Source organism: Phalacrocorax carbo, chromosome 7 (genome assembly GCF_963921805.1).
Source record: "Phalacrocorax carbo chromosome 7, bPhaCar2.1, whole genome shotgun sequence".
NCBI lineage: Eukaryota > Metazoa > Chordata > Aves > Suliformes > Phalacrocoracidae > Phalacrocorax > Phalacrocorax carbo.
In genome coordinates this window covers 47,676,832-47,704,299 of record NC_087519.1, presented here as the reverse complement: position 1 = coordinate 47,704,299, position 27,468 = coordinate 47,676,832, and the positions used below count along the sequence as shown (strand labels likewise).

General features: G+C 39.8%; 1 protein-coding gene and 1 non-coding gene across 3 annotated transcripts; both read left to right on the top strand.

The window, feature by feature from the left end:
* Positions 1 to 439: 439 nt before the first annotated feature.
* Positions 440 to 27,468, top strand: KPNA4 (karyopherin subunit alpha 4). 2 transcript variants are annotated; one of them, XM_064457907.1, is made up of 17 exons: positions 440 to 777; positions 10,081 to 10,125; positions 10,978 to 11,067; positions 11,161 to 11,190; positions 11,273 to 11,325; positions 13,213 to 13,308; positions 13,423 to 13,508; positions 16,846 to 16,932; positions 17,460 to 17,629; positions 17,724 to 17,768; positions 18,473 to 18,604; positions 18,813 to 18,941; positions 20,557 to 20,661; positions 22,280 to 22,351; positions 23,060 to 23,222; positions 24,374 to 24,468; positions 25,572 to 27,468. In XM_064457907.1, the coding sequence occupies exons 1-17, from the start codon at positions 709 to 711 to the stop codon at positions 25,668 to 25,670; spliced, it is 1,566 nt and encodes a 521-aa protein (XP_064313977.1). In that variant the 5' UTR covers positions 440 to 708; the 3' UTR covers positions 25,671 to 27,468. The 2 variants fall into 2 exon arrangements, with proteins under 2 accessions (XP_064313977.1, XP_064313978.1); XM_064457908.1 differs by lacking the exon at positions 440 to 777 and adding an exon at positions 1,353 to 1,372.
* Positions 19,265 to 19,582, top strand: LOC135314496 (small Cajal body-specific RNA 7). The gene has a single exon (XR_010374027.1). It is a non-coding gene; the product is annotated as a small Cajal body-specific RNA 7 (non-coding RNA).

Sequence of the window (27,468 nt, the reverse complement as noted above, 5' to 3'; positions counted from 1 at the left end):
CTGAGCTTTCACACGCGTGACACCACCGGGCACCGGCGCGGTGCCGCCCCTCCCGCCTCAGGTGCTACTGAAGCGACGCGGGGCGAGGCGGCGCTTCCGGTCCCCTGAGGGGAGCGAATGCAAAGTCGAGCGGGGCGAAGGATAAGCCGCTGCTGACTTGGGCCCGAGGAAAGCGCAGTGGCGGAGGGCGCGGAGGGCTGGCAGGGCACGGCGCGGGCAAAGCCGCCACCCAAGATGGCGGCGGCCGGGACCTGCCGAAGCACCTCGAAAGGGCTGCTCCCCTCCCCCCGCCCCGCGCGACGTCACCATACGCGTCACCTCCCCGCGCAACAGCTCCCTCCCATTGCCTTCCCTTCTCCTATTGGCCGCCGGGCTCGGGCGTCGCAGCCAATCGGCTGGCGCGGCCGGCCGACCCAGAGCGAGGCTGCCCCTCTTCCCCCCCCTCCCTCCCCTCCCTCGCTACCGGCACGTTCGGCCGCCGGGGGCAGCGGGCAGCGCCGCCCCGAGCAGGCCGGCAGCGGCACCGCCGCCTCCTCGCCTCGCCTCGCCTCGCTTCCCCGCCGCACCGCGTCTCGGCTCCTCGCCTCGGGCGGTGCCGGGAAGGGGGACCCCGGCAGGCTCGGGCAGGGGCACGGGCCCGGGAGGAGGCGGAGGAGCCGCACTCCCTCCCACCTACCCTATTCCCCCCCCCCCCCCCCCGGCCCCGCCATGGCCGACAACGAGAAACTGGACAACCAGCGGCTGAAGAACTTCAAGAACAAAGGCCGCGACCTGGAGGTAACCGCCGCGGCGCCCGGCGGGAGGGGCCGGCCGGCCATGGCGGCGGGAGGGGGGACGCCGCCGCCGTGTGGCGTCTTTCCCTAATCCGCCGGCGAGGGGCCCGCGGCGGGGCCGCGGCCTGCGCTGCCCGCCCCGCCGAGAGGCGGGAGCGCCGCTCCCCGCCGCCCGGGGAGGGAAGGGAGGGAGGGGAAGGCAAGGCGGCAGGCCGCGCTGTGGGGCCGGGCGCAGCCGGGCCGTTGGGCGCCGCGCGGAGGCGGGAGCGCCGCGGCTGAGAGAGCAACGGCCGGCCCGGCCCTGGGGGGGGCTCCCCCCCGCCCCGGGGAGGCGGCTTCCCCGCGGGGCAGGCGGCCGGCCGGCACCGGCATGGCGCTCAGGGCGCTTAATTTGGCGTAGTTGGGTCCAGCCGCTGGCCGGCTCCAGGTTGTTGCCGCGGTGTTCCGCCGGCTACGGCAGCAGTCGTGTTTTCGTGTGGCTCTGCCTTAATTTCTTGCCAGCACTTAATAATCGCTCTTTGCGCTGAGTAGCCCCTTAAAAGCCTGAGTCAGGGATTAGGGCCCAGTTGGGTGTTCTGCTGTGTGTCTCTGCAACATAAGTGAGTATATTAATTACTGCCTACACTTCATACTAAAAATTATTACTGAAAAACCTCTTCTTTTTGATTTATACAGGGAAAATGTTACTATTTTACTGTACAGTGAGTCGAGTCTGGAAACAATTGTGGTTTGTAGTATGGAGCCTCTAAACTTTTTGGTGGCTGGATTGCTGCATGTGTTATTTGAGCTGTGAAGGTGCTCCTTCAACACAGAAGAGATAACTAACTTAGGGTTTCTATAGTAAATATTCAAATTTTAAAACTAGGTGTCAGTCCTTGCCCATAAGCCCTTGGCCAGGAGTGCTGATTGGGGAAAACTGTGCATCATAATATTGTCAGTGTAGGGTTGTGATCAAGTAATGGGCTTTGGCATTCTCATTTCTGTTTTTCACTAGCCTCAATACATGTCCCTGTGACCAGCATAATATTCTAATCTTTCATAAGGAGACAATTGAACGGTGTTTCTTTTTTGAAAGCATTTATGTTGCTGTCATTCATTAGAACATCTACCAAGTTTCCCACTTGGGTAACTCGGAAGTCCATAGCACCTTGGTTTTTAACTTGTCCAAGTCTATTGATGAAACAGTTATGTACAATAACTGAATAAAGTTTGGTGACACCAACAGTGTTGGAAGTGGGAATAGTTACTGCAGTGATTGCTCTGTTTACTAATAAGGTTGTTAGATTTGTTAGTAACTACTTGCCTTGGATGTAAATTTGTTTTTGTATAAATTTTGTTTTCACTGAATAGACTACTGTGGGAGAAAGCACATATATTACTGTGCACCTTCCTAAAAATGCCTATCATAGTGAGAAAATGAAAATAACGGGAAAATACAGGTTGGAATTCATCTGCATTTTCTCTCCTTTGGTGCCAACGTACTGTGTTTTAGGGTAAGTCAGCTAAAGAAGGGAAGGTTCAAGATCAACACGTGCAAGTAAAAGGAACACGTGTGTATGTGTCAGGAAGCAGGTAACCTTGTCAGTATTTTTTTTAATTTGCTGATGTGCTTACATGGCCTTGTACACAGTGAAAACACCACTGCTAGGCCATTTTAGATATTGACATCTATCCAACAAATCCTGGAACATATGCTTGGTACCTAAAATAACTACCATGGATGGCTGTTTTTCATACAATAGCTCAGGCTTATGGCTATCATTCCTGCTTATTAACTGCTTACATATCACAGTATTCGTTAGTGTGAGAGATGTTGGTAATGTCTGCTGTGTGTCAAGTATCCTATGGTAGCAACAGTTGCTAATGAGTATTCAGGTAGTTCGTAACACCTGTGTTCCTGTGCCGCTTTTAGCGGAAAAATATCTATTTACTTCGCATAGGAAGCCAACATTTGATCATTATCTCTTTCCCTCCTCCTGCCTCCTTCACTCCTCCCCCTTTTCATCTCTGCTGAAATTGTGCATTTAGCCATTGTGTTTCTTTATTCAAAACCGTGATCTTTTTTCTTTTCCATGACTGTCTACCTCCCTTCACTATCATCAAACATTTAATACATTACTCTGGTTTTGGTGAATCCTAAATTAATAGAGATTTGTAGAGGCTATGAAGGGTTGCCATGTTGTGAATGACAAACTTTTTATAAATGGTACAAATATGATTCCATGTTGCTTAAATCAGTCAATTGGCAGTTATATTGCTAGCAGGTGCTGTCGCATTGTACTTACCTTCCTGGTCTTGGATCTTCACTGAAGGTTATAGTATATCTTGCAAAAGGCAGGGCATTTCCTGCATTTTGTCTCCTGAAGTGCTAAGTGGATGGTTTAGCTTTTTGGATACTTAATGAGTTAAAGTTGGACTTTCATTTTCCAGTCCATATCGATGTGCTTCTAAAAATACAAATTCTGGCCTTGAAAAAGGAAAAAAGAAAAACTAAAACACACACCTGCTTTACATGAGTGTACAAAGGAATTTTTCTAAACATCTTAAGTATTGGATAAACATGCATGCATGGACATGTTATGTTGTAAACAATTGCTGCCATGTGTGTTAAGATGACAGATTGGTGGCGACACTGGGAATAGAGGGATTCATTGTGGCCAGAAATACAAAATACTTCCTTGTCCCTTTTTCTTATTTATAGTACTGCTCAAAGATACAGAGCATAATACACTTTTTTAATATTGGAAGAGTTTGTGCTGTGAGAGTGATAATTTGTAGCTAATACTAAGGCAGTAGTGTTTAAGATTTCTAGTCTGGTATGTGCAGCATGTATTGCTACAGCACAGAACTGCAGTAGTGGTCACACTAACTTCTTTAACTTCCAAACCCAGAATCTTACTTAAGTGCTTATCTGGACTTTATATAAAATTATGCAAATGCTTATCTACTAGGAGAGCTAGTTAAGGTAACTTTTTTCATCTTGTGTCTTCAATGAGGAACAGGTTTTACTTGGCCTTTTTTTCTTGAATGAGAAAGGATGAGGTTTTTTTAACTGTGGATATGGCTGTGATAATACTTGCAGTACCATAGACATTGGAATTGAACACTAATCTTTGTCCTACTGTACAAAGACCAGGATAAGTGCAAATTGTTTGTCTGCAATAGACGTAGTTTTATGAACAGTTTGATTTTGAGTAATTGCTGTTTAGTACTGGGTGTTAGGGGTCTTGAGCATAGCCTTGTGCCTGGGAAGGTCTGAAAAGAAGATTTGGAGTTTGGGGTAGTTTCTTCACTTGCTTTGTTTTGTTCTATCAGGCAATTCAATATTTCATTTTCTATTGGTGATTGCCTGCTGCAGCATTCAAACTTGACTGGCATTTATGTTTTTTGAAATGAAACAAAAAATTTCATGCATATTATTTCTCTGGAAATACTGAAAGAAACTGATGAGCTTCTGCTGTCCTTTTCCTCCCTGGCTTGTCTGTGTGGTTGGGTGAGAGAGGAAGAATTGCTTTAATGGTGCCAGCACAGGAGAAGTGTCAAATAGAGCAGAAATATCTGTAACTGAGAAATGCATAATGTAAAATGATCATAATATTGTAATGCAGGCTACTTCAAAACAAATGTTGGAGCAGCTGTTGAATGAAGATGTTTTAAGATCAATATTATCAATTTTAAGAATTGCCATATTGTTCACAGGGCATGTAATAAAATGTATTTGAGAATACCAAGGACCTTTGAGGGAATGTTACGAGAAATACTGGATATCACAGGTAGTTAGAAGCTTTTCAACCTTTCCTATATCCCATGCAAAATAATTTGCTTGGGATTCAAATATGGAGGAAGTAAAGGAGAGCAGAATTTCACTCATTGAGTTAGTTAAAAATAGGTTCCTTTAAGCTGACTTCTAGTTCTGTGGTGAAGCTCATCCATTTTATTGTTTAAAAATCATACTGAGATATATGTGCAGGCCAAATAAAATGTCTTGTACAACTTCTCTGGGAAGAACTTGAATGACAGCATGTGCAATGTCATTGATTTTTATTTATTTGTAACTGAGAGTGCCATTATAATTCTGAAGGGGGGAAGAGTTGATGAGTTTTCTGGTGGTATCTTGCAGAGGTTGTGTTGGCTTTAAAATCCTGTAGCACTTTTATCAGTGATATTGAGAGTAGACTTTATTGCTCTGGTCTGCAAATGAGCCAGAATTAGTATAGGAGGGAAATAACAGCTAGAGGAGGGCCTAAATAACTTTGTTAAACTGAATGTGGAGAGTATGGATTTTTAACAAATGCAAATATGAACTTGTGTATCTGAGGGGTTCTTTCCTTGTTTTGTAGCTCAGTGCCTTTTATACCTGTGAAGGCTAAGACAAAGTTTCTTAGTCATTGCTGTGGTCACTGCACTGGATGTTCTGGGTTATAGACTAGTCTTCAGCTGTGGCCTGCAGACTGGGTGCTTTCTGAGTAGCTAGTGTAGTGAGTAAGCAGTTTGTGCACAGAGTCATAGTCAGTAGCATTTTTTTAAAAAGTGAAAGTGCCATGCAGTTCTCAAAAGGTTTTGAAGGTAAACAGTGGTCTGTTTCTACACCCACCACTCCCCCTTTTCTTGTTTGTATTTTGAATCATAGACCAGACTGGTGCTAGTGTGGAGTAGCAACTTTCTAGGAAGGAAGGATGGCTCCAACAGCTCTGCTTTAAACTAACTGTTGCCTTTGCAGTCCACAACAGAAACAACATGCCTTTGGAAACCATTCACTAGAATGAGAGGAATAGGTAAAGCTCTACCATTATTTGCATGCTATCAGACCTTCCTGTTGTAGGTGCATAAACAGAGCCACCTGAGTGAAATATTTTACAATAGCAAAAAAAAAAACAACCCCAAAACCCACCCCACAAAACAGTAAAGGCAGGCTGTGTGTGTGATGGGGTCTGAGGGAATCAGAGGTGGAGGAGGGACCAAGATACGCTAGCTGAGCATGAGCTCCAGGTATAGGCTAATGTACTTCGAACGGGCTAGTAGATCTGAGTGTGGAGCGTGGAATATTTCTTCTGTATCTGGTGTTGTGAAAAACACTAGAATGTATCATGATCCTGCAGACATCAGCTAACATGAGATTTTAATGATAAGCTGAAGGGCTCAGTAATGAGTAATGGTCAGAAAATAGCCCTTATGATAAAACTTAAGCTAAATATAATTGAAAAAAAGGAGGGTGGAGAAGTAGTGATCATAGGCTGACAGAAAGATTTGATCATTTGATTTTTGATACAGCAAATGAAGAACAGGATCCAATGACTGAAAGAGCCACATGAATTCATACTGGTGTGATGTGTGTTTTTAAATTGGAACACTTTCCAAGGACCATTCTGAATTCTGTTTGTAGAAAATTTGTTTCCTACACACAGTTGTGTTAATGCAAGCTGAGAACTGATTCAGAGAAGTCTAACAATCAAGTCAAATCTTCTACAGAATAGAAGGGAGAATCTAGCTTTATGATGCCATGTGCCATGAAACCATTATACCTAGGTTTCTGCCCTTGGAAAACAGCTCAAAAAGGCAACACAAGCTGATCTTGAGTCTGTTGTTTTAGTTTCTCCAAACTATCTATTTAATTTCTAGGCTGAGGTGATGATGCTGTGAAACTCCTTGACAGAGGTAACTTCAGTTCTTACTTGTTTTGCATTTTCTGTTCTGAGGAGGAAGACCCATGACAGGTTGACCAGTAATAACTAGTTTGTGAACCATTGACTGTTTACACAGAAAATTGTTTTAGTGGAGCCCTATTTTGGGAAATTGTTCTTAAGAGTGACTTCATTGGTTGCTTTTCTTTTGTGTGGAGGCTTTTGTGAGTCCAAGGTGTGTAGGTCCTCTTCAGAAGCAGGCAGGAATTAGAACCAAGGGCCTGTCAGCTTTTGTCTGAAGGGAGAACATTCTTTTTGTTCAACAGTCTTCATGGAATTCCAGGATTTTTTTGAGTCTGATCAACTGCACATATGATTCTTCAAGTCAAGAAACTTTTAAATGATGTGTGAGGCTTTTTTCTTGCAGTATTTGTTTTGGTCTCACTTGTCTCTTCCTATCTGTCACGCATGCATGCATATGCACTTGTCTTGAAGGTGTGTTACCACCTGAGTTGGAATATGTTTCCTTTTGGGATCACTAGTAATTGTAACTATTTTTAATACCCTTACAGCTTAATGTCCCTTTATAGTTGGTGTTCTAGCAATTTGTCTTCTACTCTGTGAAAATGTACCTTGAGTCTTGCTCTTGGTTAGCAACAGCTTTTCTGTGACCAGTAATGTCACTGTTGAAGTCTTGCAAGAATCCTTCTTGCAGTACAGCTCTTCCACAGGTATGCTTATTTGGTTAGGTTGCAGTAACAGTTGTGGATTGGGAAGGTGTTAATTAACTGTCTTGAGATCATCAGGGGCTTGCTACAATTCTGCAATCCTAGCAGACCTTTTCCTTATTTTATTTTCTTGATTACTCCAGGTTAGTAGAATTTAGAGAAGCTACACTGAATGCTACCTTACTGGCTGAGAGCAAGAGCCTGTAGTAGACATCTCAGTTGTAAAGCTGCAGCATCTTTCTGAAGCCCCTACATGATGAGTAGTATCCATTAGTGTATCGGCTTCTCTGGGAAGGCAACAGCACTTGGAGCACAGTTAAATGACTATTGAGTGCTTCTTGCATTCAGCGCTGTTACTCAGAGTTACCATTCATCATTTGGGTGGGATGTGAGTCTTAGCTGGTGAATCCTAGGCTACACTCTTCTGGGCTCAGCTTACATACTGCTGACCTGCAGTTGTTAGCATCCTGTGATGTGTGCAGCTGCAGGCAGGGGACTTGGCTCCCCAGCGCTGAAGTGATATGCGCTTCGAAGAGCTAAAGCGTGAACTGCCATGTGATGATGACAGTAGTCTGTAATCAGGTGTTTAACAAATGCATGTGTAGGAAGATAGCTGCTGGAGAAACTTTGCTCCTTTCAATTTTTCTCCAGTTTGTGTTGGTATAGACAATTGAGTTGGAGCTACTACAAAACATTAAAATTTCATCTATGCATTTATAAGACAGGTATTAATTGAGAAAATACCTATTAGGCCAGAAGAGTGTTAATTAAGTTTATTGAAGTATATTTTTCCTCACTTTAGAGATTACACCTTTGAGGTTCTCAGTATCACTTGAAGAATTCTAAGAAATATTTGAAAAGCATATCTAGCTATGGAGAGTAAGTCCTTAGCTCTGGAGTGAAGTTTATCTGCATACTAGTAGTGTGCAGTATTAACTGCTGACCTCATGTAGCAGATACTACTTTATGGGTTTAAAACTGAAAAAGCCATGAATCTAAGCTGCATTAGACTCATCTATTAATTCTAGTTTTGATTGACCTATTGAATTAACATTCTTTAAAGATGCACGTTTCCTGGAAACTTGCTTTGGTGCTTTTTAGTGTGGGACAGTTTGTACGTACTTACTATGGTTCTTACCTAGTGGTTCCAGGTGCTGCAGCTGTATTAGGTATGCATGTATACTTTGCCTTTTATACAAATGGGAAGCTATCACTGTGTGGGTGTGTTGAGTTTTTTCCCTTCTCTGCCTGTTTTTCTCATGAAGAACTGCATTTTTGTCCTCAAGAGACGAAAAGTTCTACCTCAAGCAGTGGGGAACCATCCCTTCTTTTTGACTGGCATCCTTTCCTGCCCTTTTCTCATTCTTGTAACTCCTTTGAAAAGGTAAACTGTCTTGATCAGAGTTGGAAGTTTGAAGTGTACATTCCTTTCAATAAAAATAATTCTGCTTCTGAAAGTAAAGCGTTTAATCCTTATCTTCGGAGCTGCTGCTTGTTGCTGTTCAGAAGCTCTCAGCCATCTTTTCCTTGTATTCTGTGTTAATGCAGTCCCTTACACTCTGGAATTTCAAGCTTTCTCTGGGCTTGTGAGTGGTTAAGTCACAATAAAAATGCAATTGTTTTTAACTTTGCTATTCTTATTCATTGTGAAGTTCAAAGTATAGAACAAAATCACTATAAACCAGGTTTTTTTCTATTTTCACTTTGTAGAGTAGTAACACAAGCGGTAGTAAACCAATTTATGTATATTTACAATTGCTTTTTCGTCCTGAATGCTCTCAATGGGAGCTGTAGAGAAAATGACCAAAAAAAATTTGCTCTTACAGGTCCAAGGGCTTTATGTGGCTTTCATTTATAAAATATTTCTGTAACTCAGCACTAGCTCTCTTAATTTGAACTTGTTTATAAAGCTATTCCACAAGGCTAGTACTGTTTCATACAGTAATAGAAATGTGTGCATATCACAAATGTGTGAGATCTGTGAATTTACTTGAGTATCTGGGAGAAACAAGTAGTGTCGTGGAGGTTTGGGTGAGCAAGAGCTCCTGTAGAACTTTTCCACGCTCTGTCTGGAAGGGTATGCTGGTGGTGCTACACTTGAATGATGCCTGCCAGGCTTCTCACACAAAAAAGGCCTTGGTGTTGTCCAGATCTATTTATTCTGAAGAATTACATTATTGAAATTCTTTTTGCTTTAGCAGTCTTAATTTGTTTAGGTGAATGATCACCTGCACAGTCTGAACCTCAGCCTGTTTTTCAGGGTAGCTATATGGTGACAGTTAACTGTTAGTAGTGTGTTGTGCTCCTTACTGGTTTCTGGCTGATCAGCCAGTCTGGTAGTGTAGCCCAGGCAGCCAGGTGTCTCTGCCTGGGGAATCGCCTGATTCCCTCACTGCTCTGAGGAAGTAAGAGATGTCAGTTCTTCGTTAGGTGTGTAGATAGATAGGCAGTTGTGCTTGACTTTGACTTCACAGTTTAAGTATACCGATATGCCTCTTTATAAAAGTGGCGGTTTTGGCTCTGTCTGGGATTTTGGCTCATGTTTTGTGGTTTTTTTTTTCTTTTAATTTGAAACAAGAAAAGCTTAAAGGTTGGGCAAACGTAGTATGCTTTCTGTTAGTTTGTGTGGTGTTTATAATACTTTTGGTGCTGCTGTGTTATGCATAGCTCTGTTCAATGTTGCCTTTTGTTAAAAGGTACCTGTTTATTCCCTGATTCCTTATACTGGTTTTTTTTGGTCTTCAACATGAAGACCTAGGAGACTGTTTCTGCTATTAAATACAGGCAGAAATAATACCATTCTCTCAACTTCCTGTTGCATTCTACTTTTATAGTGAAAGCTAAATTCTCTGTGTAGAAGTATTGTTTAAAGTGCATGAACATAAAAATAATTGTGCAAGAACTCAAAATGACTTGGTCTAGATTCAGAACATAATGCACTTTGTTGATTCTTTTCAGACTATGAGAAGACAAAGAAATGAAGTTGTTGTGGAGTTGAGGAAGGTGAGATGATGTAGCTTTATTGTTGCTGAATGGGATTTGGCTATGTTGGTATTGCATTAAAATTTAAGAGTTTTTGTTAAAGGCTTAGAAATTAGATACTGTTGTATGTTCTTTCTGTATTTCGTCAAGAACATTGTTAAACTACCTATTTGTCTTTACTAATGGTAATAGGGCTTAGAAGGAAGTTCTAAAGTTACCATACTTGGTACTAGAAGTTCCATAATTTTTGTCCTGAAAAAGAATTTTGTTTGTAATCTGTTAAAGGGAATAAATCTTGCCTCTCCAGTGAGGTTTTTAGTTTTTAAAACTTATAAAAAGCTTATGTGTTTTCTTTTTAAAAAACAGTTATTCCTGCTAATCTATAGACAGAAAGATATTTTGTCTCCCAAAGCAGTAGCTCAAAATGCAAGTAAGAGTGGAAGAGTATGTGTGAAGGTAACACTATTTAGAATTGTTGGAAAACAAGCTCTTTAGAAAAGTAATCGTAACTTGAACTATTTTACTTCTGGGATGAACAGACAACTAGCCTCTGGGAATTGCCTTGTCTTGATAAAAATAATGACAAATAGGTTGCAATGTCAGTACTGATGGATGTGTGCACATGAAACTTCCAGCAAAAATAGTTACTGATGTAGAGAGAGTTGGACGGAGGATTTTTCTAGGAAGTTATTTCCAAAATGTGCTTCTCTGTGCAGCATTCTCCAACTTCTTGAATGTTAGACATTTTAACAGTATCAATGAAAGCATGTTTATGACACTTATTTAAAACAGAAGCTTCTGCTCCCTTCTTAACACCCCCCCATATCCCCCAAATCAAAGTTTTAAAGGTATTAAAACATTTTTCTCTTAAAGAACAAGAGAGATGAGCATCTTCTGAAGAGGAGAAATGTTCCCCATGAAGATATCTGTGAAGATTCTGATATAGATGGTGACTTTAGAGTGGTAAGAATTAACTTAACACTCTCAAGCATGTCTTATTTTTATGTGTTAAAAAGACATTTCTAATTTCTAACTGCTTTTGTCTCTGTTTTCTAGCAAAACACTTCTTTGGAGGCAATAGTGCAGGTAAAAAAAAATCTAATTGTTTGAACATTCTTCATGTCATGGTGATAAATATGTGAAAAGTCTAAATTCTCTTTTATTTTAGAATGCTTCAAGTGACAACCAGGGTATACAGTTAAGTGCTGTGCAGGCTGCAAGGTAAACACACTTTTCTCAAATATATTATTTTAATTTGTATTTTATCATGCTCTTAAATTCAGAAAATGTGTTCTAGCTTAACTAGAAAAAGCATGTCATTTACTGATTTAAAAAATTGATAAATACAACTTCACAAAAAAATCCAAAATACCTAGGTCTTTGAAGTAGTCAGGATTTTTATGTATAACTAAATACTAGGATTTATTTTAGTGCAATACTTGATGCTTCTCACAAGTAGAGTAAAATATATAATAAGCAGGGCCATAAAGTCTTTAGCTTTAAATACAGAAAACTGGCATAATTATTTTTCTACTTTTGTCATGGATTAGGCCACTAAAGCCACTCTTAGCTTTAAAAGGGATTCTGTGTAGTTGTATGTATTCAGGAAGTGATCCTAAAATACTCTTACGAACTTCCCTTGCATAAATTTAGTATTTAACTGCTATTTCATGAATTACTGGGGTGTTTTGTTGTTGTTGTAGCTTTCTGCTACAACTTTTTTATTTGTTTACCTTCTGAGGCTGAGGGAGTTGATTCAAGTGCAAGGCAAGACTTCCAGATCAAGAAGTCAGGTGAATTGGAAGTTGCTTTGACATTTGGGAGTTAATATTTTTGAAACTGATAGAACCATAGAATGGTGTGGGTTGGAAGGGACCTTTAGAGCCCATCTAGCCCAACCCCCCAGCTGTGAGCAGGGACATCTTCAACTAGATCAGGCTGCTCAGAGCCCCGTCCAGCCTGGCCTTGGGTGTTTCCAGGGAGGGGGCCTCCACAGCCTCTCCGGGCAACCTGGGCCAGTATTACATCACCCTCATCATAAAAAATTTCTTCCTTATATCTAGTCTAAAACTATGCTCCTTCAGTTTAAAACCATTACCCCTTGTCCTATCGCAACAGGCCGTACTGAAAATAGGGAAAGAATGGTTTCTGTACCCATTCCATTGGGCAACTTGTCTTCACTAAGAAGTTTCATCAACTCAGGGTAGCATCATGAAGAACGTACTACTTACTATAGCTGATCTAAACCAGGTTAGACTAAAATACACTTAATTAAGCCTGATTTAAAATGAAATGGGAATGTCCATGTGAATAGGCTGATTATAGCTATCTCTTCATATATCAGTCTTCCCACTGCTGGTAAAAGTTTGGTGTGGCAGCCTAAATTGGCCCCTGCAAGGATCTTCCTTCATTCTCCTTAATTCCTTCACTGCAGAAAGGGGAAGCTAAAGGGATTAAAAACTGAAGCAAATTTGTACCCTTACATTTTTTGCACCAATACTTTGTGACTCCTTGCTCTCTAGCATTACATCTTTAGTAAAGAAGAAACAAGTTTCTGCCTTTCCCATCAAAGCAGCCGGGATCTGTTTATCTCCCTTGTTGGGTGGAGGAGGAAGAAGCTGCAGGAGGGTGTAACTGGATAACTCCAGTGATCTTTGTTTTACTGGCTGGTAATAAACTTCAAAAGTAGTCGGAGAAAACACGGCAACTGAAATGGGCAATGAATGTAATGGCTTCAGTTTTTCAGTACTTCATTTTTTCATTAGTTCAGTAATTTCAGTTTTGGTGATTAGTTACTTTGACTTAAAGTGGAGAAAACAAATCCTGCTTGCTCTCTGAGAGTATAAGACACACTGGGGAAAAACTTCACAGCCCAGAGGTAGTGCAGCACTAGAACAGTTTGTCCCAGGAGTTTATTGGATCTCTGTGCTTGGAGGTTTCTGAAACTCAGCTACAGAAAGCTGTTACTGACCTGATCTAGTGTCAGGAATAATCCTGCTGTGAGTGGAAGGTTGGACTAAACAAGCTCCAGAAATCCTTTCCAGTCATGACTTCTCGTTCTGTGATTTGTCTGATAAGACTTGTGTGTTTTCTCCTTTTCCTAAACAGAAAACTGCTTTCCAGTGATCGCAATCCACCAATTGACGATCTAATAAAGTCAGGAATATTACCTATTTTAGTGCACTGTCTTGAAAGAGATGACAAGTGAGTATTTCTGAAACTCAATGTTTATTTGTTGCAAGAATTCTCAGTATTTAGCTAATGTGCCTATAGCATCTGATTTGAAAACTCATGGTTTTTTTCCTCCTTCCTTTGCAGTCCTTCTTTACAGTTTGAAGCTGCATGGGCTTTGACAAACATTGCATCTGGAACCTCTGAACAAACACAGGCTGTAGTTCAATCTAGTAAGTCCAACAATATTTGATCATCGATAAAGCATGTACTGTAGCTTCCACAAAAATAAGATGATCTGAGTGATACTGTAAAGAGCATCCACACTCCTGTTTCTCTCTCAAGCATGTTCACCAATCCACATGTTAGGGTTGGTCCTTTTATGCGATAGCCGGGATGGTTGAAATTGAGTTGTCAATCACAGGCACGTCGCTGAAGGACCTGCCCATGAAGTCTCCTGCCAGATGTTCTACCTCTTCTCTGGCAAGCAGCATCAGTTGAAGCGCACACCTGCTTTTGTTCTTCATTTTCTCAGATTTTAAATTCAGTTGGGTTTCCTAATGGTGAGTAATCTCTTCTGGAAACTCACACAGTTTTAGCAGAGTTCGTATCTGCTGGTCTCCATTTAAAAAAAAAAACAAAAACACAAAACACAAAAAACCCACAACCAAACAAAAGCCTTGAAACAAAACCAACAACAAAAAAAACCTACCTTAAAATGCTCCTGTGGAGGCATTTCCTATCTTACTGTGAAGAGGGAGGAAAAGACATGAACCAAGTCCAGAGGGTGCCTTATGTTGAACTCTCTTCCAAAACCCAGTTGAAGAAAAAAACCATTCTCCTTCATATTTTGAGGAATCTGAAGCATGGAAAGGAATTATCAAACTTGGAATCTGAGTTGCCAAGCAAAGCAAACTTTCTTCTGCACTCTAAATATGTCCTAAGTTGAAGTAGCACTTCTGTTGATAACGCAGAACTAAGTAGAAGTGTCTGCAGGCTTTTTGAATTGAGTGAATAAAACAGCAGAGCTTCTTGAGACCCATGGAAGAATCAACCCTACAGTAAAACAAGTTTTTGCCTAAAACTTAGAGGAAAAAAAATCCACAAAACCTATATTACTTGAGATACCAGTAGCTTTAATGGATGGAATCAGTGTTGTGTTGCAGTGCATGCTGTTTGATACCATTAAACATTATGTGCTTCCAACAATGAAAAGACAGAATTATGCTTGATCTGTTTTTGTGGTTCCCCCCCACCCCCCCAACCATCATACTGACTTGTTTTAGGACTAGCTGGAACTTCTATTCAGTGTAGTAAGTACAGTTTCCAAGGTGTGTGGCGGTGTTTAAGTGGTGAAATGTCAGTGTTGCATATCTTCCATGAGTGACTGTTTCACTTCAGTGATCAAAGTAGATTTTCATTGTTAGCTAAGCAGTTACAGGTTTCTCACAAACTGTATCTTTTGGCTTTATATTTAGAAAAAAGTATGTATTCACAAGAAAGGTTGTAGCAGCACATGATTTGTTAAATGGCTGGGTGTGTTTCAAAAATCTTTAACTAGCAAAACAGGTTAATTCTCCACAGCAGATGTGAAGGAATTTAAGGCAGGTGACTTCAGCTTAATGGATTTTTCTCTTAATTGAATATAAGTTTTGAGATTGCATTGGTTGCAAAATCAGTTGCACTTTGCTTTTACAAACTCTCAGCATTAAAAGCCTGTTAACTTTGATATAATGGTTTGACCGTTATCTTTCCTAATACCTAATACTTTGAAGTTACCTTTTTCTCATCTTCCTCCTCTTCCTCTCCCAGTTGCATCCTGAGTTTTCTTTTGCAAATCTAATTAACACATAATCTGTCCACACCTCTGATCTAGAATACTTCTAAACGCTATTTAAACCTAACTTATTGATTGAATACGGATTGAAGATGAGTGCCAAATATAGTGATTCTTTCAGTGATGATGTCTGATTTAACTAGGTCTACATGTATGCATTATATTAGCCAATTTAGTAGCTATAACATATGAAAGTATTGTTTTTCTTGTAGTGATTTATTTCAAAGAAGAGGATGGATTGTTGTAACTTCTCCAAAAGTACTTATTAATATGCTTGCTGGGATGTTTTTTCTCCTTGCATACAGGCATTGTAAAATACCTTTAGTAGAAAATAAGTTTTCTGTGATTTATTTCTCTAGTAAAAAATGTTTTACACTGAGAAGAGTCTAAAAATGCCAGCCTCTCTTGAAATGTGTTCTAAAGTAAATGAGTGTTTCTCACAGAGTAAACTGCCAATAGCAAATCACGTAAGCAAGCCCCTTAGTGCTGGGCATTAAAAAAAATCAATTATCTAAATGTGGCGCATGTAGAATGCATTGGAAACAATTGGTTTAGCTTCAGTTCTAAATATTGGGAGCATTCTCCTGTCTGGCACCAACATTGGGTAGAAAAGTAGCTGCCTTGATAACAGTTGTGGAGTTTTGTGTGTTGCCTTTTGAATCCCTTTCTTACTGCTCAGTCAGTTGGGTTTTTCTTGGGACATGGCAGCAGCATTTCAAACAATCTCTTCTGCGGTGGTCAGTTAGGTAATTCTAGTATGTTAGGTAATGGGTCTCAACTTGAGCAGAGTCAAAACTTGGTGATGTAAAAGCAGACTTCACACTGAGAAATGCATCTGTATTGCTTTAGGAGACCAAGATGTCTATATTTATAGAATTGGCTGCTGTTGCTGTACATGTACCTTCATAACGGTTATCAAAAGATTTTGAACACAGGGTTGGAAATATTTAGGGAAAAGCACACAGTGGGCCTGGCATGTGGTAGTGCATCTGTATGGATGGCAAGGGTCTTTTGGTGCAGCTTACCTTGCATGTCTACTTGTGTATGTTCGATCTAGCAGGTTTCCTCTTGTAGAGTCCCAGCAGGAGTTGTGCACTAAAGCACTGCCTGGAACTCCCCACAGGCAATGTATATGGAAGATCCCTCCGTAGTTAGCTTTCTGCATGTGCTAGGACCAGCAGCTAGCATGTACTTCACTACTAATAAAGATGTGATGGGGGAATATAGGGTACTATAAATCATTAAGACTGAAACAAATTAAACCCCTGTACTTCCCCCTTACTACATTACCAGTCAGTAATGTAGATGTGTCCCTACTGACTCATAGGCTGGCCAAATGGAATGGGTGAGGTTGGTCTTAAACAGTTACTACTATGCAGTTGGTTCTCATACGTAGCTTAGCACGGAATTTCTAAATTCAATAAGTATAACTAAATTTGGAGTCTGGACAAGCTTCAGTAAACTTGTGAGACTTAAATGCTGGGTTATTTTAAGAGTTGCTTTAATAATATTCTGAAGTGTGGGCTCTATAAGAAAGTGCCATGCAGGAAGAATTATTACAGTATGTTTTATTTCAGTATCATCTGGGAAATTAGTAAAGTTTTGACCAACACTTAACCAGGAGAAGTTTTTCATGCAGTACTGAAATTTTCTTTAAGAGCTAATTATGTGAACTACTTTGTCTTTTGAGAGATATATTAACAATTGCATGGGATTTTGTTTGTATCTTTCAGATGCTGTGCCACTTTTTCTGAGACTGCTGCATTCACCTCATCAAAATGTTTGTGAGCAAGCTGTGTGGGCTTTAGGAAATATCATAGGTTTGTGTTACTCCTGCCACTAAAAACTTCTAAGTTCCTTTTGCTATTGAATGAGTAAACTAAGTAGGACTTCGTGTGTTAGAACTTGGAAATGTTCAACTCTGAGACAAAAGGCAGCTGTTAGGCTGGCAATCACCCTGTAACTTATTCGTGTTTTCTCGATCGTGCACCAATGGCATGCACCCAAAAACACATGCCTACATGCTTTGTTTCTAGGTACAGGAAAAGGGATTACTGGCAAACAGGACCTGCAGATTGGAGCTGGTTTTAATGAGTAGTTCAAAATGAAGCAATGAGGCAGGCAGCCACAGGTCCTGCTAAAGCTTAATATAAGTGTCTTTGATATATGTATCTATATATAGATACATGTATCTCATATAGAGATATATGCATTTTAAATAATTGAAGTTCTCTGTATGAAATTCTATATTGTATGATTTTAATTGAAGTTTGAAGTGTGCAGAAATGAGACTTTTTGTGAACGGCATGGGATTATCTTTGTCTTCATAATTCTTTGTCTCAAACAGGTGATGGACCCCAGTGTAGAGATTATGTTATTAGTCTTGGAGTAGTGAAACCACTGCTGTCCTTCATCAGCCCATCTATTCCCATAACTTTCTTAAGAAATGTTACTTGGGTCATGGTCAATTTGTGCCGTCACAAAGATCCTCCTCCGCCGATGGAAACCATTCAGGAGGTGACTGAATTACTCAGTGTTCAGTGTAACTCTACTGAAGTCGAATATCCATCTGCCTTAAAAATAACTGTCAAATGCTTCTTTTCTTCCTTAGATCCTTCCAGCGCTCTGTGTTCTAATTCACCACACAGATGTAAATGTAAGTAAGGCCACTTAAAGCCAGTTTTGTGTTCTCGTATGGTTTGTTTTTTTCAGCTGAAGTATAAAGCATGTCATAATTAACTTTTCTTTTTTAAAAAAATCTGATGTTCTCTCATTATGGCAAACTTATTTTGATATTTAACCGCTTATTTTTAAGTATGTTATGATTTATTTCTTGGTATTTCTCTGTATCTTTGCAAATGCTTATTTGTATGGCCTTTCCCTACACTTAAAATGTAGTTTCAGTTGTAATTCTGTGTGCATTAATTTACAGATAAATACAGGGGTTTTTTACTAGCACTTAAGTTTGAGGTTGTAATGAAAATTGGTGTAAATGAAAGAAAAGTTAGTATCTGCTGTATATGGAAAATGTTAGCTTTAGATGTAACTCCTGAGGTGTTAAATATGAATGTTAGGTTATTTTAATAGTGGAGTGAATGAGTGAATATAAGCTGTAGTTAGCAGTTTAGCTGTTTAGCTGGTTTTTTTGTCTCTGTGTATTCTTCAGAGCTAGAAGAGGTGGAACAGCAGTTGTATTCCAGACTTCTGTAGAGCAGAATGTATGAAGCTTGTAAAACAAAATGGGTTTTTGCTGTATTATGTAAATTCTGGCTTCACAACAAGAATTGTTTTACATTTTAATGTATGTTATTTTTTGACTTGTGATATTTCTGTAGTACTTAAAAATGTTTCTGCTGTTAGATATTGGTAGATACAGTCTGGGCACTCTCATATCTAACGGATGCTGGCAATGAACAGATCCAGATGGTGATAGACTCTGGAATAGTCCCTCATTTGGTTCCTCTTCTCAGTCATCAAGAAGTTAAAGTGCAAGTAAGTTTGGATAACTTCAAGGAAGTGTTGCTCAAAACGTAATACTAGAGAAAGTAGGTAGTTTCTTTTTATAGTTCATGTTGAAGTTTAAAGAGTACTTTTTCCTGTGTGGTGTAGCATTTGCATAAAACCTTTTGCTCTTTTCAACTGTTTGAAAGTATGTGCTCAACTAGAAAAATCTTTTATTAAAATAACTTTTTTGTTTCAGACTGCTGCACTGAGAGCTGTAGGAAACATTGTCACTGGTACCGATGAACAGACACAGGTAGTTCTGAATTGTGAAGCTCTTTCACATTTTCCAGCACTTCTGACACATCCCAAAGAAAAAATTAATAAGGTAAGTAACTGCAGAAATTGCACCCGATTGGTAACTCTTTATATTTGGCATAGCTGGTTTGGATTCGACATAACGTAGTGTGGTAGAGACTTGAGAAATTGGCTACGTACACCAGTTTATGGCAAGAGCAGGCAGGGTGCTGGGTTTTCTATACGGATGTTCACTTCAAGAAAAATCTCTGAGGAGCTGTAAACTTGTACTTGACAAGAATGTTGTTTCTTGATTCTTCCAATTGAATTTTTATGAAATTAAAGCTTTATCTTAATTTTGTCTGACTCAATAGGTTTTGATATGAGAAATGTCACTTTAATTAAACTGACTCTTGGAAGTGATGAAATAGAGATAATCGGATGTCTCTTTGAATGGAGTGTGTGTGATAAATGGAATTTAAACCAAGTTAAACTGGGGGTGGGGTGTGGAGAATGTGTGTGTGCGTGCATGTACAGGAAAGGCTTTAAACGGGGGCACTGATAATGCAGTGCTGATTCCGGAGTGCATCTGAGGCATGTTGTTATGTTCTGGGGTGCCACTTCACAACATTGCCGATGATTAAAGCCCAAAACAAGCCCACCAAGACAAGCCTAGGCATCCTAAATCTCTAACAGGTCCACTAATGAAAGTGATCCTGTGATCTGATCCAAGAGACTCGGTTGAATGAAGTGTGAGAATTTCTGAATCTCATGTTGAGAGAAATACTTGTCTAAGAAGCTGTCATGCCAGATAAGTTGAGAGAAGGGAATTGAGGAGTGATGGAGGGTTTCTAGGAAGGGAGAAATTTCTCAGCTGTAAGATTGAGAGTTGATATTCTTAACTTTATGTGAAACTGTTATTTCTTGATTACAGTATAGATTCCTACTTAAAAAGGGGGGTGGTGGGCTCTCAATCCTTGTTTAACATAAGAATCCAGGTACACTTCTTGGCTTAGTTCAAATTTCAGCTGTTTGGGACTGGGAGGGCCTACTGGGGAGAAGATATCTTCTTACACACTTTCCTAAGCTTCTGCGATTGGTTATTGCTGAAAGGAGAAAGCCCTGGGCTTATGGGCAAAATGATCATAAAGGGTCATATAATTTTATTCTTGAAAAGCAAGCACTTAAGTCATGGTGTTGCATTTTCATAGTGATTGACACTTAGAAGAGAAACAGTATGAAGCAAGTAGAGAACATATGTTTTCCAGACATGAGACCGGTAGAAGACAATAATGCTTTTTAGAGCTTATCTGACCATCAGCTAAAAACTGCTGTAGCATTTGTTGGTAATGGAATCACTTCTGGGTGCTCCTTTGTAGCCTTGTGACTTTTTTGTCTCCAAATAATTTTTCTTTTTAATATGTGGGTTTGGAGTATTTGGTTGTACCTTGGTAACAATGAAAGACTGAAGAGTCTTGTGGCATCTTCTAAGGCAAGGCTGTTGCTTTGTTACCTGTATGTCTAGTCTACTTCCTAGGAATTCAGCTATGTACAACTGAACTGATATAGCACTTGATTGCACTTCAGATTGATTAGCGTATGAACTGCAGATATAAAAATGTGAATGTATAAAATCTTACTAGAGTGGAAATAAGGTACAGAAGACAATATGAATTAATAACTTCTCACATCCTTCTATTTTGCAGGAAGCAGTGTGGTTCCTATCTAACATCACTGCAGGAAATCAGCAGCAAGTTCAGGCAGTAATAGATGCAAACCTTGTTCCGATGATAATACATCTTCTAGATAAGGTTAGATAAAAGGATTTAACAGTTTGTTTCTTTAATTGAGGGAAGAGACACTGAAGTCCTTGCTTCATGTTTTACATCATATTGTAAACGGGGGCAGGGGTAAACTATACCCTTGGGCATTTTTCATATGTTGCAAGATAAAATATCTCCCTGTTAGTATTCTTGCAAAGTGCTGTGAGATAAGTGCCAAATGTACTGGGGAAAGGAAGCAGATCAGGGGCAGCTGCTTCTCAGGTCCTCGTAAATCTCATTTAAATTCTTTTTCTCACTTTGTAAACAATGGGAGTAGAATTCTTTCCTTATGTAGCCTGAAGAGGTCTGGATGTGAACAGCATTGAGTTAGTTCCCAGAATTTTGCCAAAGCTTAAGAACTTCATCCTTTTTTTTTGCTCCGCACTATCTGGAAATATAAGAAAGTGCTAAACAGTGGCATTTATTACCCTGTTTGTGTTACTGCATTTATCTAGGCTGAGAGTAATCCAAGTAATGATCCTGTGACACTGGAGTGAGGACTGGGCTTGTCCCATCGTTTTTTTTTAAAACAAGTAAAACTGCATCAACAAAAATAGGTGGCCATAGAAAATAATCGTAGATTTTGTGTGCTTGGAGCTGTTCCCATGGAAAAGCAACAGGCTGGATGGATGGATGGTTCTTTTCAGTAACAGATGAAACTTGAGGGGAATCCTTTTACCTTTTTTATTAAATAGTGAAGTCATATAGCTGCTTGCAAACACTGAGTGCTTTTCTTGTGCTTTCTTAGTGTCTCATTGCTGCTTGTGTACTAGAGGTTGAATGCTAATGGGTCATCATGTGGGACTTCAAATACCTGTATTCCTTTTCAGTTGTTGGCCATTAGTGTCTTCTAAAATGTTAGTTTCCAAACCTCATTCTGCTCCCAAGGATCTGCCTTGAGAAGACGGGTAGCTAAAAGCATGTTTTTAAATGGGAGCAGTACAACACCTTTCAACCATTTCCTACTTTTTGCTTTATTTGTTACTTGATTTTGCTTTTCTGAAGTGTGGAAGCAAGCCAGAAATATCAACCTTACAAATGTGTTCAGCCACGATAAAGATGCAATATCTTGTGTCAGGGTAGAGGCTGGGGTTGAGACTCAAGAAATACTTGCCTTTTCTCCCTAAGTAACCTAAAGCTGCTCACGATAGTTCTGTTAACTGCCAATTTATTGATCACTGAGAGAAGAGCTGGAGACCTTTTCCCTTTAAAATTTAGTAAGAAGACCTGAGCTCACTGACTTCAGAGCCAGACAGTTAGTATATACAGTGGTTTATCAAAATTTACACTTACCACTTGTCCCTAATAAATGACGGCTGTTGATAAGGAATGCGAGAGAGTGGAGTATTACCGTTCTTATTTACTTTGCAAACAAATTTCCCTGCTTCTGGAAGATCGATTTTTAAAAACATGGTTGCAGGGAAGGGATGAACAATCTATGAGTAGACTCAAACATCTACAGGATTTGCTAGTTACTTTCCCTACTTACTGGAAACTGATCTGGTGATACCATGCAGAATGGACTGTAACAAATCCAAGCTTTTACTAGAACACTACCTAACATAAGAACTGAAATGATGATTTCTACTTATGGTTGTGTTTTTAGGGTGACTTTGGTACTCAGAAAGAAGCTGCTTGGGCAATAAGCAACTTAACTATCAGCGGAAGAAAAGACCAAGTGAGTCAAACCTTAAGAAAGGTTTATTGTCTTCCATTATCTTCCTTGGGTGTATTGGAGAGAGTATATCAGCCAATGGGTTTAGACTTCTGCACTAGGATTATGAATGTCTGGATTCCCACCACGTTCAGTAACTCTTCCCTCTCCCACACGGGATTGAAGTGAACTGCAGTTGTCATTTCTGGAATGACCTGAGATTAAGAGTATGAGCGGGGAGTTGGGTGGAAGCTTTCCTGTTAGGATGGCTTAGTAGCTATGAATGACTGCATTCAGGCTCTGAGATTCTTGGTCATTCAACATCTCTATCTTTCTACTCCCCTCCGCCCCCCCCCTCCCCCCCCCATGGATAAGAGTGTGATAATTATAATGATAGCAGCCATTGAGTAGAAATATGCTAGTTTCTTGTAAGCATGGTTGGGGTGGTGTCATTCCTCAAAGATGAGGTTGAAATGCCTTGTCTAATACTGAAAAGTTCACAGTATCTGCTACTGGTGTGATCTAAACTTGAAATGTATTTGTAACATCATTCATAAATATTACCCTTCTGTGCTCTAAAACAAGAATTTCTGAAAGTGACTGCTACAGAATACTCTTGCCTTGTTAGGTAACTTGGAGGACTTCGACTTCATTAGACTTGTTTGCCTGTGTGTAGTGCATTGTTTGCTTCTGTCACACTCCTCATGTAACTACTTGCATTCTTCCCCTTAGGTGGCGTACTTAATTCAACAAAATGTAATTCCTCCCTTTTGCAATTTGCTGACAGTAAAAGATGCGCAAGTTGTGCAAGTGGTTCTGGATGGACTAAGTAATATATTAAAAATGGCTGAAGATGAAGTGGACACCATAGCCAATCTTATAGAAGAGTGTGGAGGTAAGATGCTTAATATTTTGATGCTGCAATTTTCAGAAATCGATGGTTTGGCTTGCTAGCCAACTTCCTATATGCTGTTGGCTTCACTGTGTGTTGGCACAGATGTTTTAAAGCAAACTTTTTCTAAAAGTGACTTTTTAATGCCTGTCAGGTGAATATCCTTAGCTTTCCCTAACTGATAAAGTTCATGATCAAGTAAAATGTGGAGGAGCTGGATAATGTTGGTAAAGTTTATTAGGTGCCAATTTTCTAAGTCTGGTATACTTGACAAAGTGGTTCTTCATCATGCACAAGTCATGTCCAGGTGAATTTGGGGGGGGTGGGGGGCGTGGGAACCTACATACACGGGTTGCAGAAATGTGATAGCTTTAAGTTCCTAATGGCTTTCAGACTTTCTCCACATTGGTTGGTATTCAAGTTGACTGAAACTCTCCAAGGATGAAAGAACAGTGATACTAAATTTGGGTGCAAGTAAAACACTGTGTGGCATTTCATTAACAGAGTTGAACAGGTTTTTTTAAATACAAAATCTTAAGGGAGGGGGGGAAAACCTTAATTGATTGGTGATGGTGAGGGAGGCAGATGAGGTGTTTAAACCCAAAGCTCTGCTTGTCAGAACTCCGAAGGTATTTGTGTGTATGCTCTACTTGTGTCTGCCAGTAACTTGCACTGCACTGGAGCTACTTGCTATATAATCAAGCTACAGGTCAGTAACTGGTAGCATGTGTGCCACCAACAGTGTGTGGGTCTGGAATGTCACAGCTTGGGGTTCCTACACCAGGTGCTGAAAAGATGTTTCTGTGAAAAGGGAGTATGTCCTAGTGCTTGGCCCTCACCATAGTTCCACAGATTAGCTTGACCACTTATAGCAAGAAGAGCAAGGGAAGTACTACCACTGCTGGAATTGAGCTCTTATACAGGTTGTTTTTTTGTCATGGTATCTATTCCTCCATCTCTACTATGTTTCCTTAAATCTCTAAGAAGCTCTTATGCTTAAGCTTGTCTGATGAGCTTAATGCCATATTATTCATAGTCACTCTATTCCTAGATTCGTTTTTAGTTACTTTGTGTGATGACGTCTTAATGAGAGGGAGGTGGTTTTGCCTGAACTTAGTATTTTAACTCTTACATTTCTTGTGTATTTATTGTAGGCCTGGAGAAAATTGAACAGCTACAAAATCATGAAAATGAAGACATCTACAAACTGGCTTATGAGATCATTGATCAGTTCTTCTCTTCAGATGATGTAAGTGTGTAATAGTTCTGCAACCTGCTTTTGTAATTGCATTTAAAATATGGTTCAAGGTAAAGGCAACAGCTCTAAAGCCTGTTCTGTGACACTTGTTTAGTTTTTCAGTGAAGAATGAGCCCTTATTTGAACCTGTTGCATACCTTACTGTTTTTTGTGAAGTACCTAAAGATCTGATGCCTAATTTAAGCATCATCTCTAGGGATTAAAATATTAGGCTTTGAATAGTTCTCTTAAGTGTTGGCTTCTGGTTAAGCTTGACATCTCACATTTGATACTCCCTGCTGACTTGAGTACCAAATCCAAGATTTGGCGGCTTAAGCAGCAAACTGTTTTGAATATTACAGTGATTTCAGAGGTAGGATGTTCTGATCAAGAATGTTGTCTTCAGTTTAAACATGTAACATAAATAAAAGGAAGGCTTTAGATTTGTGTGCACTTTAAATCATAGAAGTTAGTCGCATGTAAAGGAAATGCAATCATGACAGTCTGTGTCATGGAGTGAGAGGGTTTTCTACTTGTTTGAAGAAGTTTTGGGAGCAGATTTACTGAAATGGTAGAGCTCAGTTGCATTCATGCCCTGCTGTCCACATTGAAGTTTATTTTGTGCTAGAGTATCACTTTTATATGAACAATAAGACATAAATCTTGTTAAGCAACTCAGATTTTGCCTATGCAGCAGGACTTAGGATTTAACCTGTCGATTTGTTAACCTGTATACTGCCTATTTAAATTGAAACTGCAGTTTCAGCTTAATCCTTATGTGATTCAATGGTATTGGGCTTCTATTAACAACTTTGACAGTTTGTAAGCTGGCAATAGGGATGATGCATGACTGACAGAATGATTTCCAGGAGTGAAAACTGCATAAACGAGAGGCTGTTGCATGCCATGTAGCCTACCTACTAAATACAAGCTAAAATATTTCTGCCTAAATTACTGTCGTCATAGCGCTCTTACTAAATCGGGGGAGAAGAATTGCAAGACTTGATGCAATGGAGTAGATTAGGTGAAGAGAGAGCCAGACAATCCTAAAGAGCGACTGCTTTTTAGTGAGGCTTTTGTCTATTACTACTCATGATGTTCTCGTTCTGTTGCAGATTGATGAAGATCCTAGCCTTGTTCCAGAAGCAATACAAGGCGGAACATTTGGTTTCAATTCATCTGCCAATGTACCAGCAGAAGGGTTCCAGTTTTAGAGTGGTATTTTGGAAGTTAGGTACAATGCAGCACTGAATAAAAAGGTTTGATCCATCAATCTTGGCTCATGGGATCCGCTGCTGCATTAAATCGGGAAAGAAAATGTGAAGATTTCATTTGGAATCACAGAAAAGCCCAAATGAAGTCAAGATGGCGAGTGGGTGCGAGTGAGAATGAGTGGCAAAATGTAATGAAAAACTTCACACTGAATGCTTATTTAGATTGTTCAAAGAAAAAGGGCTACAGGTCAAAGATCTTCAGTGCCTGAGAAGGAACAATGACTTACTAGAGCAATTGGGGGGAAATGCAGTACTATCATCATCAAGCCTTGTAAGCATAAGAGAATAGGATGCCCATATAAGTCCAAGGAGAATGAGCCCAGGCCTTGCTATGAAGCACCGTGTGAATGGACAACATTGAGTGAATGTCTGGACTCGATGCTGTGGAGCCAGGCTCATTTCAAATACGGGGCTCTTCAGTCCTGAAGCAGGCTCCTAGTGCTGGAGTGGGGTGTGTACGAGAGTATGGTTGTGATGCTGTATGTGAACGCATGCAAGCTTGATTCGCCTTCAGGGGGCTGATAACAAACCTAGTAAATCATCAAAATGAGTTCATGAGTGTTAACTTACACTGGACGCAAAAACAAAGACCGGTTTAGCAGCAGACTCTGGTTTACTCCTGCAGCCTGTGTTTCTTTTTTGGTTTTTTCTTCTTATTTTTCTTTTAGTTATTTTTAATTTCTTTCCTGTATGGCTTATTAGTTGTTTGTAAAGTCAGAATTTCAGGAAGGCTTCCCTGTGCATTTGCACCAGATGAATGTTTGATGTTATGAAAAGCTTTCCATATCATCAAAACTAATTTGTAGATTTTTGCATGAAAAAATCATACATTTCCCTTCAAATAGACTGTGTTGCAGTACACAAGTTGCCATAATAGTAGAAAGCGGTAAAACGTGGTAATAAAATCTCATCCTTTTCATTTTCAAAGATAACATGAAGACCTTTGCATGTGGTAATCTACAGCATAGTTCATTTTTAGATTTTGTTGAGTCCTGTAACCAAATGTTTCCGTTGTGGTAGGATACCGTGCTGTGTTTCAATGTTACTTGTTTTCAAACTTTGTTTTCTATGAAAATGATATGGAAACTTCTAAAAATGAAATTTGGTGCATATGTACTGCCGAATAAAGACCGAAAAAGAGGTGTGAATAGATGTACAAATCAAGTCATGGTTTGAACACCTTTACTATGCCTAATCCAATTGTTTTAGACTCTTTTTATCTTAGATGTAGGCAGCCATGAACAATCTATTTTGAGCCACTTTAGAGAGAACTTTGTATTTTAAACTTGCACAAAAAGAATGCAAGTGTTTTTATAATTGGAGTAATACCTCAGTTTTGAGGTTCTGCACACTAAATTAAAGGTGATGTTACAAATTTGTACAAAATGAACTCTTTATAAGGTGGCTCATTGTAGGAAATGCTGTGCCTTCCCCTTTGAGCACAAGTGTTGCATGAACAACAGTTTGCTATAAGAAAACATACCAGATTAGCCACCATTAGCATCTATATCTACCTTGTGTTTTAAAATCAACTGGTAATTCTGAAACACTGTAGAATGGATAAAGATTATTTTGTGATCATAACTCTTTGTTGGACTAGAGTATTTTTGCAGCATTCCTTGTCATCAGAAACATGGTTAAAGTTTAAAACTAGAAGCAGCGGAAACTAGCTTGTGAAATTTATCCAAGTAGAGTGCAGGCTAGGCTGTCTTGGGGAAATAAACATTAAAACTTGCAA